We start from the raw sequence: 15,219 nt of genomic DNA, 5'->3' as shown, positions 1-15,219 counted from the left end.
CAGTGAAACCACTTAGAGAAGCTTTGAAACACTCAGAAATGTCACCAGCATTACTGAGGTGGGATACTCCACTGCTGAAAAACTTTTTGAGTGTTCGGTCGAAGTAGGAATCGAACCCACGACCTTGTGTATGCAAGGCGGGCACGCTAACCATTGCACCACGGTGGCTCCCGTGGTGCAATGCCATTTGGGTACTGTCCTTATAGAGATCGGTCCGTTGATATCAATTCTTTGGCATCTACAAAAGGCAGACCACCTGTTTTCTTATGTTGAGGCTCCTGTTAATTTATAAAGATAATATTGGTGTTATATAGGTAAATACCACATTTTACTCTTTGAGGGCATAAATCTCTTTAAATTTTACCTTATATGGTAAAAAGTCTGAGTCTGATTTGTCTAAACTCCTAGCCATAAGGAAATTGGCCTATATTAATCTTTCTTTCGGTCTCTATGCAGACAACTTCCGGTCCTGTTTTGAAAATCTAAAATGCAATTTTTTATTTAATTTTACTGAAATTACATTCTGGTATCCATATAGACTCGTACATGGATATTTTTACGATGGTTTATATCGGATCCTTTGCATATGAAAAGATAATTTTGGATTAGATTCAGTTGATGGCTGTGATCCTAACGGCGTTTCGCATTGCAGTGAAACCTATTAGAGAAGATTTGATCACCCAGAAATGTAACCAGCATTACTTAGAGGGGATAATCCACCACTGAAGAACTTGGTGTTTGGTCGTAGGTTTAAACCTACAATTCTGTGTATGCAAGGCGGACATGCTAACCATTGCACTATGGTGGCTCCCTTCTGATCAAAAAAAAAAAAACAAAAAATGGAAAATTCTACATTTACACACAAAAACTTCATCTGCATATGAAATATCTTTTCAGTATATTTATCCAAAAAGCACAATATTTGGGTTTGATCTCTCTAGCAAGCGATATTGGGATCACATAGAAGCCTTCTCCGAATCTAGTTCAAAATTGAAATTAGAAATGCTTGTATATTTTTTCTGCTTGTATATTTACTTGCATTCTCTGTAGCATGGTACCCAAGAAAGTCCGAACGCTGCAAATTGTTTTTAATATTTTTTTCAAATCAAGTAATTTTTAAATCCAATATCTAGTCTATTTTAACCTACAATATTCAGAAATCTATAAATTTGAGGCCGATACATATATACTATCCACACTATCATTATTTCTGTATGAGACAATCCATTCAATACAAATACAATTTTCACTTTGGTGGTCAGTTATTTTACCTTTTATTTAAATTTATTTTCGACTCTTTCTGTATGTTTTTATGTTTTTCAATTTAACACCTATGAGATTAAGAAGTAATGTGAGTGTTTCGTTTGTTGCCTATTTTAATCGTATATATATAATATGTAAAAAACAGCATGTGTGTCTTATTAATGTTAATGTACCAATTATATGAGTAATACTCTTCCTCGTTTCTTCCATCGCTTAATATAACTATTATCCTTGGCGAATATGAATGTCTATCATGTCTCATCTACCGCCTACAGCTTGGACATGATTATGACATTTAGCAGCGTTAGGGAAGAAATAAGTGTTCTTATTTTTCTTTTACACATTCCTTTAGAACATTCCACCATATGGAGCATCAAATTCGTTTTCTCTCATCACATAGCCGAATATCGTTAGGTAATTAATGACATTACTGACCAAGGTAAAAATACAACCTAACCAAGTGATCTGAAATTGGAACAAGTTAATCGAGTTGATCAAAAATGACGTAATTTCCAAATAAAGGACATGATCATCTTACCGTTCCAGTGTGAGCTAAGACAATGGGTAAGGCAAAAGCACTCAAAACCATGCCACTGGTTATAAATAGAGCAAATTCTGTCTTGGGATTTGTCTCGCTACCAGGATTCAGTCGTTTGGCCAAAACAATCGGTATTACGGATAGCACATAAAACAGCAATACAAAGAATGGATAGAAAATTTTTTGTTGTGGAACAGCGCAAGCCAAAATAAGGAAAGTCATCCCGATGCAAGTCATAAATGCACATATTAATAAACTAAAAGAATAGAATAATTAAAAACACATAGTTTTTTTATAGTTAAAATGCAACTTACGCTGTAAATATTTTACCAGTCGTCATTTTTTGTTGAGCATTGATTTTGTCCAAAACGTTTGTAGGGTGTGTGGTGAAAAGAGAGCACAATGAGCTTTATTTTACTTTATTTAAATTGATATTCATCATAAATTACCTTTTAAAGCAGCCATTTTATGTATAATTGTTACTTATATCAAAATTTTAAAATCTTTTGTAAAAGGGTTCTAGTTTTCTTTGTATTAATCACCAACTTTTTACTTTTGCTATAAACAATAGCAATGTTCCTCTATTTGACAGTGAATCAGGTGAAACAACCCCAAACAGGGTGTTTCAGACTTAAATATTATATGATAAATGCTAACGATCACAAAAATATGTGAAGTAACCAGTGTTGCAATAGGTATGTTCAACTCCTCCCCCAATAAAAATCTGCAAAGGAGTAATTGCCTGTTCATACACATATATCTTGCTCTACAACTTCGAAGGGATTTTATTTAAATCAGGATTAAAATTTACTTGTTTCCCTGCCAACATTTTTTGAATTTGACTACTAGTACATCACATTTAACATAATTTTTTGCATTAATAAAAGAATGACGTCGAGTTAAAAGTAGCAAGTTATACTACGTTCGCACTAGACACGAAATCTCGCTATTTAGAACCAAAATCTCTTTACAAATCTCAAGTGTTCGCACTGGCAAAATAGCGAGATTTCGTAGATTTGAGAATTCAACAGCTGTTTGTAAATATATCAATACAAACACAAACCCGTATGTGCACCCGCACACACACATTCATCTACAAGGAAAATTGGGGCAGGGTTGCAAAAAGCGCATTTTTAGTACTAAAACCACAGTTGTACAAGGTACTATAGTGGATTTTGAAAGTGATTTTGTTGAAATCCTCTACCAGCCAGCTGATATTTGCCTATTGCAAATCTACTGAGATCTAGGAGGATTTCGGCAAAAATCCTCGTTTACGAGGATTTCGTGTCTGGTGCGAACGTAGTATTATATTTTGCAGCCAACCAGTGTTTTTATTCTCGCTGGAGGCAGCATGTCTGGAAAAATATCTGAAAAAAGTATCACCTTATTCCATTTGGAAAGTCAAACATTGTTCACCAATATACCTTTCACAATTTTAAGGTAGAATTACATACCATGCGTTCAATGCGTACAATGGTTCCGATGATTGAAGAGTTGAAATTTCTCTTTGAAATCAAAAGCTCGAATAGTCTGCCGCAAACAGAAAACATCAACCCTTCCATCAACGCACGGATTGACGCAGGGTGTGTAATTCAACCTTTAGGCGAAATAACTATGTTTTCAGCACTTCATTATCAATTTTATTTTAATAAATAAAAATAAACTGTATTTCTTATGGGAATCCGCGGCGGAATACCGTAACGGTCAGCGCCGTGTCGCTAAATTAAAATCTATTCTAATTCCTTGGCAGAAAATGATATCAAGTTTTTGAACTCACCACTAAGAATTGTTGTTGCTTGGTCATCTGCAAATTCCTTTTTCTTGAAATAACTCAACAAATAATAAAACATTACAACTTTTTATTCAACTCCTTTATGAAATAATGAAAAATCATGCTATATTGACCATCAAAAATACTCGGTAACAAGAAAAGAGGAACTTTTCGCAGACAAGCTTATTGTATATGTCGTCGCGGCGAGAACGTTTCGCCTATCGCTATGGTTATATTTACACACCTCCTTTTTATAGCCGAGTCCGGACAGCGTTCCACATTGCAATGAAACTACTTAGAGAAGCTTTGGAACACTCAGAAAGGTCACCAGCATTACTGAGATGGTATAATCCACCGGTGAAAAACTTTTTGGTGGTTGTTCCATACTGGGTTTGAGCCCACGACCATGTGCGTTGGCTGCCATCTGATGCAATAGCGCCGAAATTCCAGCCAGAGGGAGAGAGCGGGAGCGAAAAATAGATTAATATCGATTGTTTTTGGAAGGGAAATCGCATAAAGCTGTGTACGGCGATTCTTCTCCTTTGATAACTAAATTTAAAAATTGGTATAAAGAGTTTCAACGTAGTCACGTCTGTCTGAATTTGATGGACCCCGCCCAAATGCACCGATAAAGTGACAAGATTCTACTTTACGGCATTAGTAGGACGCGGATTGAAGATAGCTGGTATAGTAGACATTCCAATGAGAAAGCTGTCGGCGTGATGGGTCAATCCAAACAACAATCGCAATCGTGAGTTTATTTCAGATCTGTGTTTTCTCTGTTTAAGCACGGGATCAACAGAATCCCACGGAGAACAAGATTCGAAGAAGGCGAAGATGTTCTATCTAAAATCCACCTTGACTACCGGGAGACTACATCCCGCGAACGTTCTTTGAAGAAGGCGAAATCTTTTGGTTCTGGTTCTTCGTCCAAATAATTACCTTACATATTATCACAAGTTCTATGCCGAATTATTGAAAATGCTTGAGCAGCACCTTCCTCGCCACCGTGAAATAGAATTGGAATACGTACCGTACCCAATCTTCGTATTCAAAAAAAAAAATGGTGAAATATTTTCTTTTGTGAGACTTCACTTTTTTTAGTTTTTAAAGTGCCCTTCTGGTGTGGAGGAAGCGAGAATGTCTGCGAACAATCTTCTCAAAATGGCTAGAATGGAGGATAAAGTGACAAAAATCTATTATTTGTAGATCAGCGATTGAAACTGCTAGAAACAGCTTGGACAATAGGAATTTCCAAACACTGCTTAGATCATTTCATATTTGTCAGAGCAGTGTTTGAGGCTGGTGAAGGAACAGTCAAAACAGTGAACTGCAGGAAGACGAAGACTGTCCCATCGACCGTTTCCTGAGATTCACAATACATGTAAAAAAAAAATGGCTTAAAAATGAGATACTTCGTTTCCTTCCCGCTGCTCAATGTCCGCTAAAAATTCCGGATCTCGATCCGTTGGTCTTTGGCGCATCGGGTATTTTGGAGAGTACCGTTGACACAAAAAAATACCAAAGTGTCGATCATCTACAGAGGGCGCTTCGCCGGGAATGCGCGAAATTTTCGGTAGCAAAAATTTATTTAAAAAAAATTTTTGAGTGTAGAGGAACATAGTGCACCCAAATTTTAAACCAGCTAATCGCTTTTAAAAATTGTTAATATTTGTTCCAAGTATTCCTCAAATAAATTGTTGATTATTTACAGAACTCTTAAAACTTTTACAAGACTAACAGGTTGGTTGATAAGTCCCCGGTCTGACACATAGATGGCGCTATTATTAAATGCATATTATTTTTATATAGTACCAACCTTCAAATGATTCGTGTCTAAATTTGACGTCTGTAAGTCAATTAGTTTGTGAGATAGAGCGTCTTTTGTGAAGCAACTTTTGTTATTGTGAAAAACTGGAAAAAAGGAATTTCGTGTTTTGATAAAATACTGTTTTCTGAAGGGAAAAAATACGGTGGAAGCAAAAACTTAGCTTGATAATGAGTTTCCGGACTCTGCCCCAGGGAAATCAACAATAATTGATTGGTATGCAAAATTCAAGCGTGGTGAAATGAGCACGGAGGACGGTGAACGCAGTGGACGCCCGAAAGAGGTGGTTACCGACGAAAACATCAAAAAAATCCACAAAATTAGTTTGAATGACCGTAAAATGAAGTTGATCGAGATAGCAGAGGCCTTAAAGATATCAAAGGAACGTGTTGGACGTATTATTCATCAATATTTGGATATGCGGAAGCTCTGTGCAAAATGGGTGCCGCGCGAGCTCACATTTGACCAAAAACAACAACGTGTTGATGATTCTGAGCGGTGTTTGCAGCTGTTAACTCGTAATACACCCGAGTTTTTCCGGCGATATGTGACAATGGATGAAACATGGCTCCATCACTACACTCCTGAGTCCAATCGACAGTGGGCTGAGTGGACAGCGACCGGTGAACCGTCTCCGAAGCATGGAAAGACTCAAAAGTCCGCTGGCAAAGTAATGGCCTCTGTTTTTTGGGATGCGCATGGAATACTTTTTATCGATTATCTTGAGAAGGGAAAAACCATCAACAGTGACTATTATATGGCGTTATTGGAGCGTTTGATGGTCGAAATCGCGGCAAAACGGCCCCATATGAAGAAGAAAAAAGTGTTGTTCCACCAAGACAACGCACCGTGCCACAAGTCATTGAGGACGATGGCAAAAATTCATGAATTGGGCTTCGAATTGCTTCCCCACCCACCGTATTCTCCAGATCTGCCCCCCAGCGACTTGGTGCTAATAAACCCTCGCCCACGGACTACAATGGACAGCATACGGCAAAAGCTAGCGGATCCGGCTTTGGCCGAAGCTAAGAAAAAAAGTTTAAGCGGCTTTTGGAGGTGACCGCAGTGGTATCTCCTCTGGTGGAGATAGTGGCAAAGATGACGTCATTGAATTGACAGACGATAACTTTGATAAATACATTTTGCAATCTGAATACGATTGATTGGTTGGTTGAATTTTTCGCCCCTTGGTGCGGCCGTATGGCTTACGTGATTTCCCTACAATCAAGACATTTGGTGCTAATAAACGCTCGCCCACGGACTAACATACAATGGAGAGCATACGGCTAAAGCTAGCGGTGCCGGCATTGGCCGAAGCTAAGAAAAAAAGTTCAAGCGGCTTTTGGAGGTGGCAGCAGTGGTACGTACCTCTTCTGGTGGAGATAGTGGCAAAGATGATGTCATTGAATTGACAGACGATAACTTTGATAAATTTATTTTGCAATCTGAAGACGATTGATTGGTTGGTTGAATTTTTCGCCCCTAGGTGCGGTCATTGCAAATATTTGGTCCGTGAACGGTTTAGAGCAGCTACAGAACTAAGGGGAAAAGTTAAACTGGGTGCCTTAGATGCTACGGTACATCAAAACAAGGCTGCTGAATATGGTGTAAGAGGCTATCGCACAATTAAGTACTTGCCCGCTGGCAAGAAGAGCTCATCTTATGCCCAAGAGTATGATGGTGGACATTAGACATGGGCATTAGACAAACATGTGGCAAATGAAAACCATTGTGCGTTATCTCTATTTTACCTCGTATATTTGACTGTTATACAAAATGTCTCAAATAGAATTTAAATTTTAGACGTTAATTACAACAACAATATTTTTGACATTTTGATGAGCCGTTCAAAGTCACCTGATGAAATAAGGCTACCTCATAAATAATTGTATCATGCTTTTACACACACAATGGCTGTAATAAATTAAATGTTTGCTACCATGAGTTGCCAACAATCCTGTTATAAAAAAAACTTTCCATTAGATGTGCGTACACGCAAAAAATAATTCTTTCCTCCTCATTGTTTTCTTGCTAATTGCATTTTCCCTCACATCTTTCTCACATCCACGAGGTTTTTTAGTTCTTAACACCTTTTTCTGTAATAACAACGATGTAGAAGAAATTATACGATTTTATAAATTTTAAAATTTTTTTTACCTTTCGCCTGGACGGAGAATCGAACCGCGGACCATGCACTTTGTAAGCCAACACACTAACCACTGAGCTATGTACCTGTTATGGTCATCAATAGATAATTATTCATATAAGTTATATTTATATAGCATAGCTTGCGGCGCCCACGAACCGAATAAACTAAGTTTATTTAACAGAAACAAACATTTAGTTTGGCACCGTGGAGCAGTGGTTGCTACGTCCGACTTGCATGCCAAGGGTCGTGGGTTCGATCCCTGCTTCGACCAAAGTTTTTTTTTACATATATTCCAGATATGTTCGGAAGATTCCGAAAAAATGTTTAACATTACATTGTACTATATTAAATTTTGAACTGTAAAAAGTGTGTTATTAAAGACCTAAAGTGAGAAAAGAACAGTGTTTGATATAAACGAAATGTACTGTGTTGTTGTTTCAAAAATAACTTTTTTTATTGAAAAAATAAAAATTTTGTAACAAACGAATTTTTTTGCTGATAAAAGTTTAAAATTTTCGAAGCAATTCAAAAAACTCTAACAAAAGAAAAACATTTTCGGTACAAGTTTCCCAAACGTTTTTTTTTTCTTTGCGTGTACCAGCTACACCGAAAGAATTTTCTTCGTAAAAAGAACGAAAAATTTCGTTAAAAGTACGAAATTTGTCATTGTTTTACAACCAAAGAAACTTTTCATTAAAAGTACGAAATATTTCGTACTTTTTACGAAGAAAAGTTCTTCCAAAATTTTCGTAGTTTGTAAGAAAAAAATTCGTACTTTTTATGAAGAATCTTCGTACTTTTTATGAAAAATCTTCGTACTTTTTATGAAACAATTTCGTTCTTTTTATGAAAATGTTTCGTACTTTTTATGAAAAAATTTCGTAGTTTTTATGAAAAATGTTCGTACTTTTTATGAAAAACTTTCGTACTTTTTTCTGAAAAATGTTCGAACTTTTAGAAAAAAAATTTATAGTCGAAAGTGCATTTGGTTGTAGTGTGAAAAATGACATCACTACTTTACATCTTATTTTTTATTGCTTCACTTTTATTCATAGCGCGCTATCACCTAAATGAGAAGTAGCATAGACTTGCATAAAAAATAGAATAAAGGAATACACTCAATCACATTATAAAAGACAATTTAATGCCGCGAACGGAAATTTTACAACTTCAATGAAACTTCTTCGTTATTTCAAAGAAAATGTTTCGTACTTTTTATGAAGAAATTTTAACGCAGAATGTTTCGTAAAATATTCGTAAAAACTTCTTCACAAAATTCATGAAATATGAAGAAAGTTTCGTTAAAAGTACGAACTTTTTACGAAGAAAAGTTAATGTAGAATGTTTCGTAGAAGTTTCGTATATTCGTAAAATGTTCTTCGTAAAATTTACGAAAATGAATGAAAATTTCGTTATTTTAATGAAGAATTCAGGAAGAATAGTTAATGAAGAATTCTTCGTAAAATTAACGAAGAGAATTCTTTCGGTGTACCGAAATTTTTTGAACGCTACCGAATTGGCAATGCATTTCTTATGGAAAGAAATTTTTTCGCAAGAGGTGCATTCCGTCCTATACCAAAAGTAGCCAATTCAAACAAATTTAAACTTATCCTAGAATTTTATTTCCGAAATTATATTATTATTTATTCAAATTATACGAAACTAATAGTAAACATAAGATGAGTATGGGAGACCATCAGCTAGCGACATATTTTGCTTTTTATATACATAATAAATTAAAAAAAAAAAAAACTATAACTTTACTTTGATGCATTACATACCAGCCATCCTGTATCGCCACATATTCAAATTGTTATTTGTTTGTTGTCTAAATACTTATCGGACTTCAATTCTTCCGAAAACATGGACGATCTCCATAACCTAAAAGCATATTTTGGTAAATTTCATTTTTATTGAATGAAAATTGTGAACTACACTTTGGGTCCCTGCACACACAAAAAAATATTTTTCTGATTCAATCACGAAATTAATTGATCCAATTAATTTTTTAATTGAATTAAAAAATTAATTGACAGTCAATTAAAAAATTAATTGATCCAATTAAAAAATTAATTGATACTATTAATTTGTGTGATTGATTTTTATTTCAATTAAAAAATTTGTTGATTCAATTAAATTTTTAATTGAATATTTTTTAAAACTCAATTAAGATTTTAATTGGAAAAATTTTCGTGAAATTTCTTTCTGTGCAGACAAGTGAATATCGTTAAACTCACCCTAAGCAATGGTGTGAATCTAATACGCTTCCTTTTGAGTATTGCAGACACAAGCACTAACCCTTCTCCATTGCATGTATAAAAATCTCTAGGAGAAACCAACCAATTGTTTAAAAATTCTCAGCAAATTTTAATGTCCCATCCATTTTTGCAGAAGGAAAGCGGAAATCGATTAAGAAAAATTTATTAATGAAATATACCGCCTTATAGTAGATGTATAGAAACACATAAAATATTCCTGGAACTCTTAACTATATCAGCTCATAATTATCAACTAATACAAATGTATAACACCTTATATCATGGCATTAAACACACATACACTTACATACAAGTGAAAATAGAAAATAAAACTCCGTTTGTTGCTTTCCTGGCAATTTTCTTATCTCACCTTGAATGGACGAAAATAAAACACGCATCAGCTACATGTCCAACAAATGTCAAACATGAAATAGGCTGTCTTGAATTTTGATGGTATACCCCAAAAATTTGGTGTGAATGTTGATGATGATGATGGTGGTTCTGGTGTGGTGTGTGGTGGTGGTGGTTACTGTTGCTGTTGCAGGTGGCACCGGTGTTGCTTGAGGAGATATCATTACATTTTAATGGAATCGAAATTCATTGAATTTCCCGGGTACAATGAAATGCGCATATGCGCTTATTATCCGAAAAAGGTGTAAAAAAGAACGACGTAGATGGCACAAATACATGCACACCAAAAAAATTCATTGATGAAAATTTCCGTTTACTCTTTTTGTTTGTAGCCTGTTCTCTTTTACCTATGTCCTATCCCAATACCTCCTTGAATTTGGCTAAAAATAAAACAGTGCACTCTCCCATGCATACACATACAAGCGTGTGAGTGTATGCGTTATGCATGTACAAGTACACAAAGTGCCGCAACAATAGAGAAAATAGTTCGGAATGAATGGTGTATGTACGCCATCAAAATACACTCCTGCTTTTTTTGGCAAATTGTTGCTCCAAGTCCCCTAAATACACGAATATAGGATGGAAGCTCTACTCTGACACCACACAATGTTCGAAAACTCAAAGTTTATGCCGAGCCTTCTCGCTACCCTTGTACAAATATGCCTAACGAACATTGTCCTCCCCTTTTGTAGAACATCACTCTTGATGTGTTGTTGGACAAAGCTTTAAAATATGGCGCAGGCGCTTTATTTAATTCTCTATTGTAGGGAGAGTAGGTAGAAGGTTATAACATATAATGGTGGTATACGACTGTATTGTTCACTTATTTTTTCAAATTGTAGGTTAGATTAGATTTAGTGGCTGCCTGATATTTTTTAGGCTCATATAGACATAAAGAAGGAATATGATCACCTCAAACATGTTTCAAGAGCAAAATGTTATTTTTGGATGGGAAGGTATTATCCTCTCTCAGTAATGATGGTGATATTTCTTAGTGTTTCAAAGCTTCTCTAAATAGTTTCACGGCAATGTGGAACGCCGTTTCGACTCGGTTATAAAAATGCCATTGAGGTAAACATAAATCATATCGGGCAGCACTCAGTGATGAGAGAGAAGTGATATCAAAATGGAGTTTAAAGTCGAAGTGAGCCTCAATTATTGGGTTGCCACTATATAACAGGTTGGCTGATAAGTCCTCGGTCTAACATAGAAAACACACATTTTTTTTTTGTCAAAATTCGTTTTTATTATTCAACATAGTTCCCTTCAAGAGCGATACAACGATTATAACGACCTTCAAATTTTTTGATACCATTTTGTTAGTACTCCTTCGGTTTTGCCTCAAAATAGGACTCAGTTTCGGCGATCCCTGCGAGCTTCCTTTTGAGGTCTGAGAACAAGAAAAAGTGGCTGGGGGCCAGATCTGGCGAATACGGTGGGTGGGGAAGCAATTCGAAGCCCAATTCATGAATTTTTGCCATCGTTCTCAATGACTTGTGGCACGGTGCGTTGGTGGAACAACACTTTTTTCTTCTTCATATGGGGCCGTTTTGCCGCGATTTCGACCTTCAAACGCTTCAATAACGCCATATAATAGTCACTGTTGATGGTTTTTCCCTTCTCAAGATAATCGATAAAAATTATTCCATACGCATCCCAAAAAACGGAGGCCATTACTTTGCCAGCGGACTTTTGAGTCTTTCCACGCTTCGGAGACGGTTCACCGGTCGCTGTCCACTCAGCCGACTGTCGATTGGACTCAGGAGTGTAGTGATGGAGCCATGTTTCATCCATTGCCATATATCGACGGAAAAACTCGGGTGTATTACCAGTTAACAGCTGCAAACACCGCTCAGAATCATCAACACGTTGTTGTTTTTGGTCAAATGTGAGCTCGCGCGGCACCCATTTTGCACAGAGCTTCCGCATATCCAAATATTGATGAATAATACGTCCAACACGTTCCTTTGATATCTTTAAGGCCTCTGCTATCTCGATCGACTTCATTTTACGGTCATTCAAAATCATTTTGTGGATTTTTTGATGTTTTCGTCGGTAACCACCTCTTTCGGGCGTCCACTGCGTTCACCGTCCTCCGTGCTCATTTCACCACGCTTGAATTTTGCATACCAATCAATTATTGTTTATTTCCCTGGGGGCAGAGTCCGGAAACTCATTATCAAGCCAAGTTTTTGCTTCCACCGTATTTTTCCCCTTCGGAAAACAGTATTTTATCAAAACACGAAATTCCTTTTTTTCAATTTTTTTCATAATAATAAAAGTTGCTTCACAAAAGACGCTCTATCTCACAAACTAATTGACTTACAGACGTCAAATTTTGACACGAATCATTTGAAGGTCGGTACTATATAAAAATAATATGCATTTAATACTAGCGACGCCATCTATGTGTCAGACTTATCAGCCAACCTGTTAAACCAATTTCCTTAAGGGAAATGGATTTAAATGTTATATAGATTTCTATACCGATGGGTCCAAATTAGATGGACAAGTGGGTTTTGGAGTATATTCCTAGAAGACTTAGAACTTAATATCGCAAAACGATAACCTAATCACTGTAGCGTTTTTGTCAGACCGAAATGCTAACAATAAGAGAATGGGTAAATTGGCTGAGAAGTAATGTTCCAACAAAAGTTGACATAAGTTTGTAGCATACACCTTCATACATACATTTAATTTACTTTTTTCCTATAAAATCATAATTTAAAATAGTAAGCCTTGAATTCACAATATTTGTATTGTCAAAAGAAATGAAAAACAAGTATATACGGCCGTAAGTTCGGCCAGGCCGAAGCTTATGTACCCTCCACCATGGATTGCGTAGAAACTTCTACTGAAGACTGTCATCCACAATCGAATTACTTGGGTTGCGGTAACACTTGCCGATGGCAAGGTATCTTAAAACTTCCTAACACCGTAATACATACCACATAGTCCATACGTGGTATATATTAAACTAAAAAAGGCAGATTAAATACGTATATAATTATGTTTAAAGTTTCTATAGAAATAAAATTTCGACAAAATAAAATTTTGACAACATTTTCTATAGAAATAAAATTTGGAAAAAATTTCTATAGAAGTAAAATTTGGAAAAAAAATTTCTATAGAAATAAAATTCTGACAAAATTTTCTATAGAAATAAAATTTTGACAAAATGTTCTATAGAAATAAAATTTTGACAAAATTTGCTATAGAAATAAAATTTTGACAAAATTTTCTATTGAAATAACATTTTGACAATGTTTTCTATAAAAATAAAATTCTGGTAGATTATTTTTGGCTCGAGTGGCAACCATGATTATGAACCGATAAGGACCAATTTTTGTGTGATTGGGGATCGCCTATATACAACTATAGACCGATATGGACCAATTTTGGCATGGTTATTAGCGACCTTATACTAACACCACGTTGCAAATTTCAACCGAATCGGATGAATTTTGCTCCTCTAAGAGGCTCCGGAGATCAAATCTGGGGAGCGGTTTATATGGGGGCTATATATAATATGGACCGATATGGACCAATTCTTGCGTGTTTGTTGGAGACCACATTCTAACACCACGTTCCAAATTTCAACCGGATCGGATGAATTTTGCTCCTCCAAGAGGCTCCGGAGGACAAATCTGGGGATCGGCTTATATGGAGGCTATATATAATTATGACCGATATGGACCAATTTTGACATGGTTGTTAGACAATATACTAACGGACCAAATTTCAGCCGGATCAGATGAAATTTGCTTCTCTTAGAGGCTCCGCAAGCCAAATCGGGGGATCGGTTTATATGGGGGCTATATATAATTATGGACAGATGTGGACCAATTTTTGCATGGTTGTTAGAGACCATATACTAACACCATGTACCAAATTTCAGCCGGATCGGATGAAATTTGCTTCTCTTAGAGCAATCGCAAGCCAAATTTGGGGGTCCGTTTATATGGGGGCTATACGTAAAAGTGGACCGATATGGCCCATTTTCAATACCATCCGACCTACATCAATAACTACTACTTGTGCCAAGTTTCAAGTCGATGGATTGTTTTGTTCGGAAGTTAGCGTGATTTCAACAGACGGACGGACGGACATGCTCAGATCGACTCAGAATTTCACCACGACCCAGAATATATATATATATATATATATATATATATACTTTATGGGGTCTTAGAGCAATATTTCGATGTGTTAAAAACGGAATGACAAAGTTAATATACCCCCATCCTATGGTGGAGGGTATAATAAAATAGAATCTTAAGGAAATTTTGTATAAAACAGACGTATTAATATTTTTCTCCACAAATTAGTGACCCAGACCTTTTCCACACTCGTTTCTAATTCGAATTTTTGGAAAGAATGTCCAAAGGACAATCTAGACAGGCGATTGCGGTGGATTATCCAATCCCAATAATACTGGAGACATTTCTGAGTGTTTCAAAGCTTCTCTAAGTAGTTTCACATCAATGTGTAACGCCGTTCGGTATCGGCTATAAAAAGGAGGTCCCTCGTCATTGAGCTAAACATGGCAGCACTCAATGATAACAGAGAAGTTCACCACTGTGGTATCAAAATGGACTGAATAGTCTAAATGAGCCTGAAATATCGGACTGCCACCTAATCCATCCAGGCGAACTAGGAAATTTATCTACAATGTCGCATCCTTCAACTATAAAACTACGAATCCCAAGATACTGGAAGGAATTTCCAGCCGTCTGGTTTGCGCAATTGGAAGCTCAATTCGCAAATTACAACATATCAACGGAACGGTCCAAATACTTCACTGTACGAGTATTGCCTAGACCCAGAATTACTGGCCCAACTAAGTGACATAATTTTGGCACCACCAAGCGATGCGTACACTCAAATGAAGAAGCGTCTCATCGACCGTTTCTCTATTTCTGAGGAAAAGAGGATTCAAAGATTGCTTAATGATATGCCTATCGGAGATAAAAAACCAAGTTGCATAGAGTATAGACTAGA

The 15,219-nt window shown here is 36.2% G+C and overlaps 2 protein-coding genes across 2 annotated transcripts in view; one reads left to right on the top strand and one right to left on the bottom strand.

Moving 5' to 3' along the window:
* The window catches only part of LOC142240066 (uncharacterized), a 66,694-nt gene that overhangs the window by 14,083 nt on the left and 37,392 nt on the right, over positions 1 to 15,219 (top strand). Inside the window, exons 11-20 of the mRNA XM_075311786.1 lie at positions 2,783 to 2,866; positions 4,237 to 4,323; positions 4,375 to 4,493; positions 4,677 to 4,739; positions 4,782 to 4,866; positions 6,887 to 7,072; positions 9,763 to 9,862; positions 10,242 to 10,332; positions 10,551 to 10,644; positions 14,938 to 15,207. Coding sequence (XP_075167901.1) covers positions 2,783 to 2,866; positions 4,237 to 4,323; positions 4,375 to 4,493; positions 4,677 to 4,739; positions 4,782 to 4,866; positions 6,887 to 7,072; positions 9,763 to 9,862; positions 10,242 to 10,332; positions 10,551 to 10,644; positions 14,938 to 15,207 — 1,179 coding nt within the window. The remainder of the gene's footprint in view (positions 1 to 2,782; positions 2,867 to 4,236; positions 4,324 to 4,374; positions 4,494 to 4,676; positions 4,740 to 4,781; positions 4,867 to 6,886; positions 7,073 to 9,762; positions 9,863 to 10,241; positions 10,333 to 10,550; positions 10,645 to 14,937; positions 15,208 to 15,219) is intronic.
* Positions 1,244 to 2,156, bottom strand: LOC142237715 (leptin receptor gene-related protein). Its single transcript, XM_075309111.1, has 3 exons — positions 2,116 to 2,156; positions 1,802 to 2,057; positions 1,244 to 1,728 (listed from the first exon to the last, which is right to left on the bottom strand). The coding sequence occupies exons 1-3, from the start codon at positions 2,139 to 2,141 to the stop codon at positions 1,612 to 1,614; spliced, it is 399 nt and encodes a 132-aa protein (XP_075165226.1). The 5' UTR covers positions 2,142 to 2,156; the 3' UTR covers positions 1,244 to 1,611.

The sequence above is a fragment of the Haematobia irritans genome, chromosome 5 (assembly GCF_050003625.1).
Source record: "Haematobia irritans isolate KBUSLIRL chromosome 5, ASM5000362v1, whole genome shotgun sequence".
Taxonomy (NCBI): domain Eukaryota; kingdom Metazoa; phylum Arthropoda; class Insecta; order Diptera; family Muscidae; genus Haematobia; species Haematobia irritans.
The sequence above is the reverse complement of the archived record's forward strand: the minus strand, read 5'-3'. Positions and strand labels throughout refer to the sequence as shown.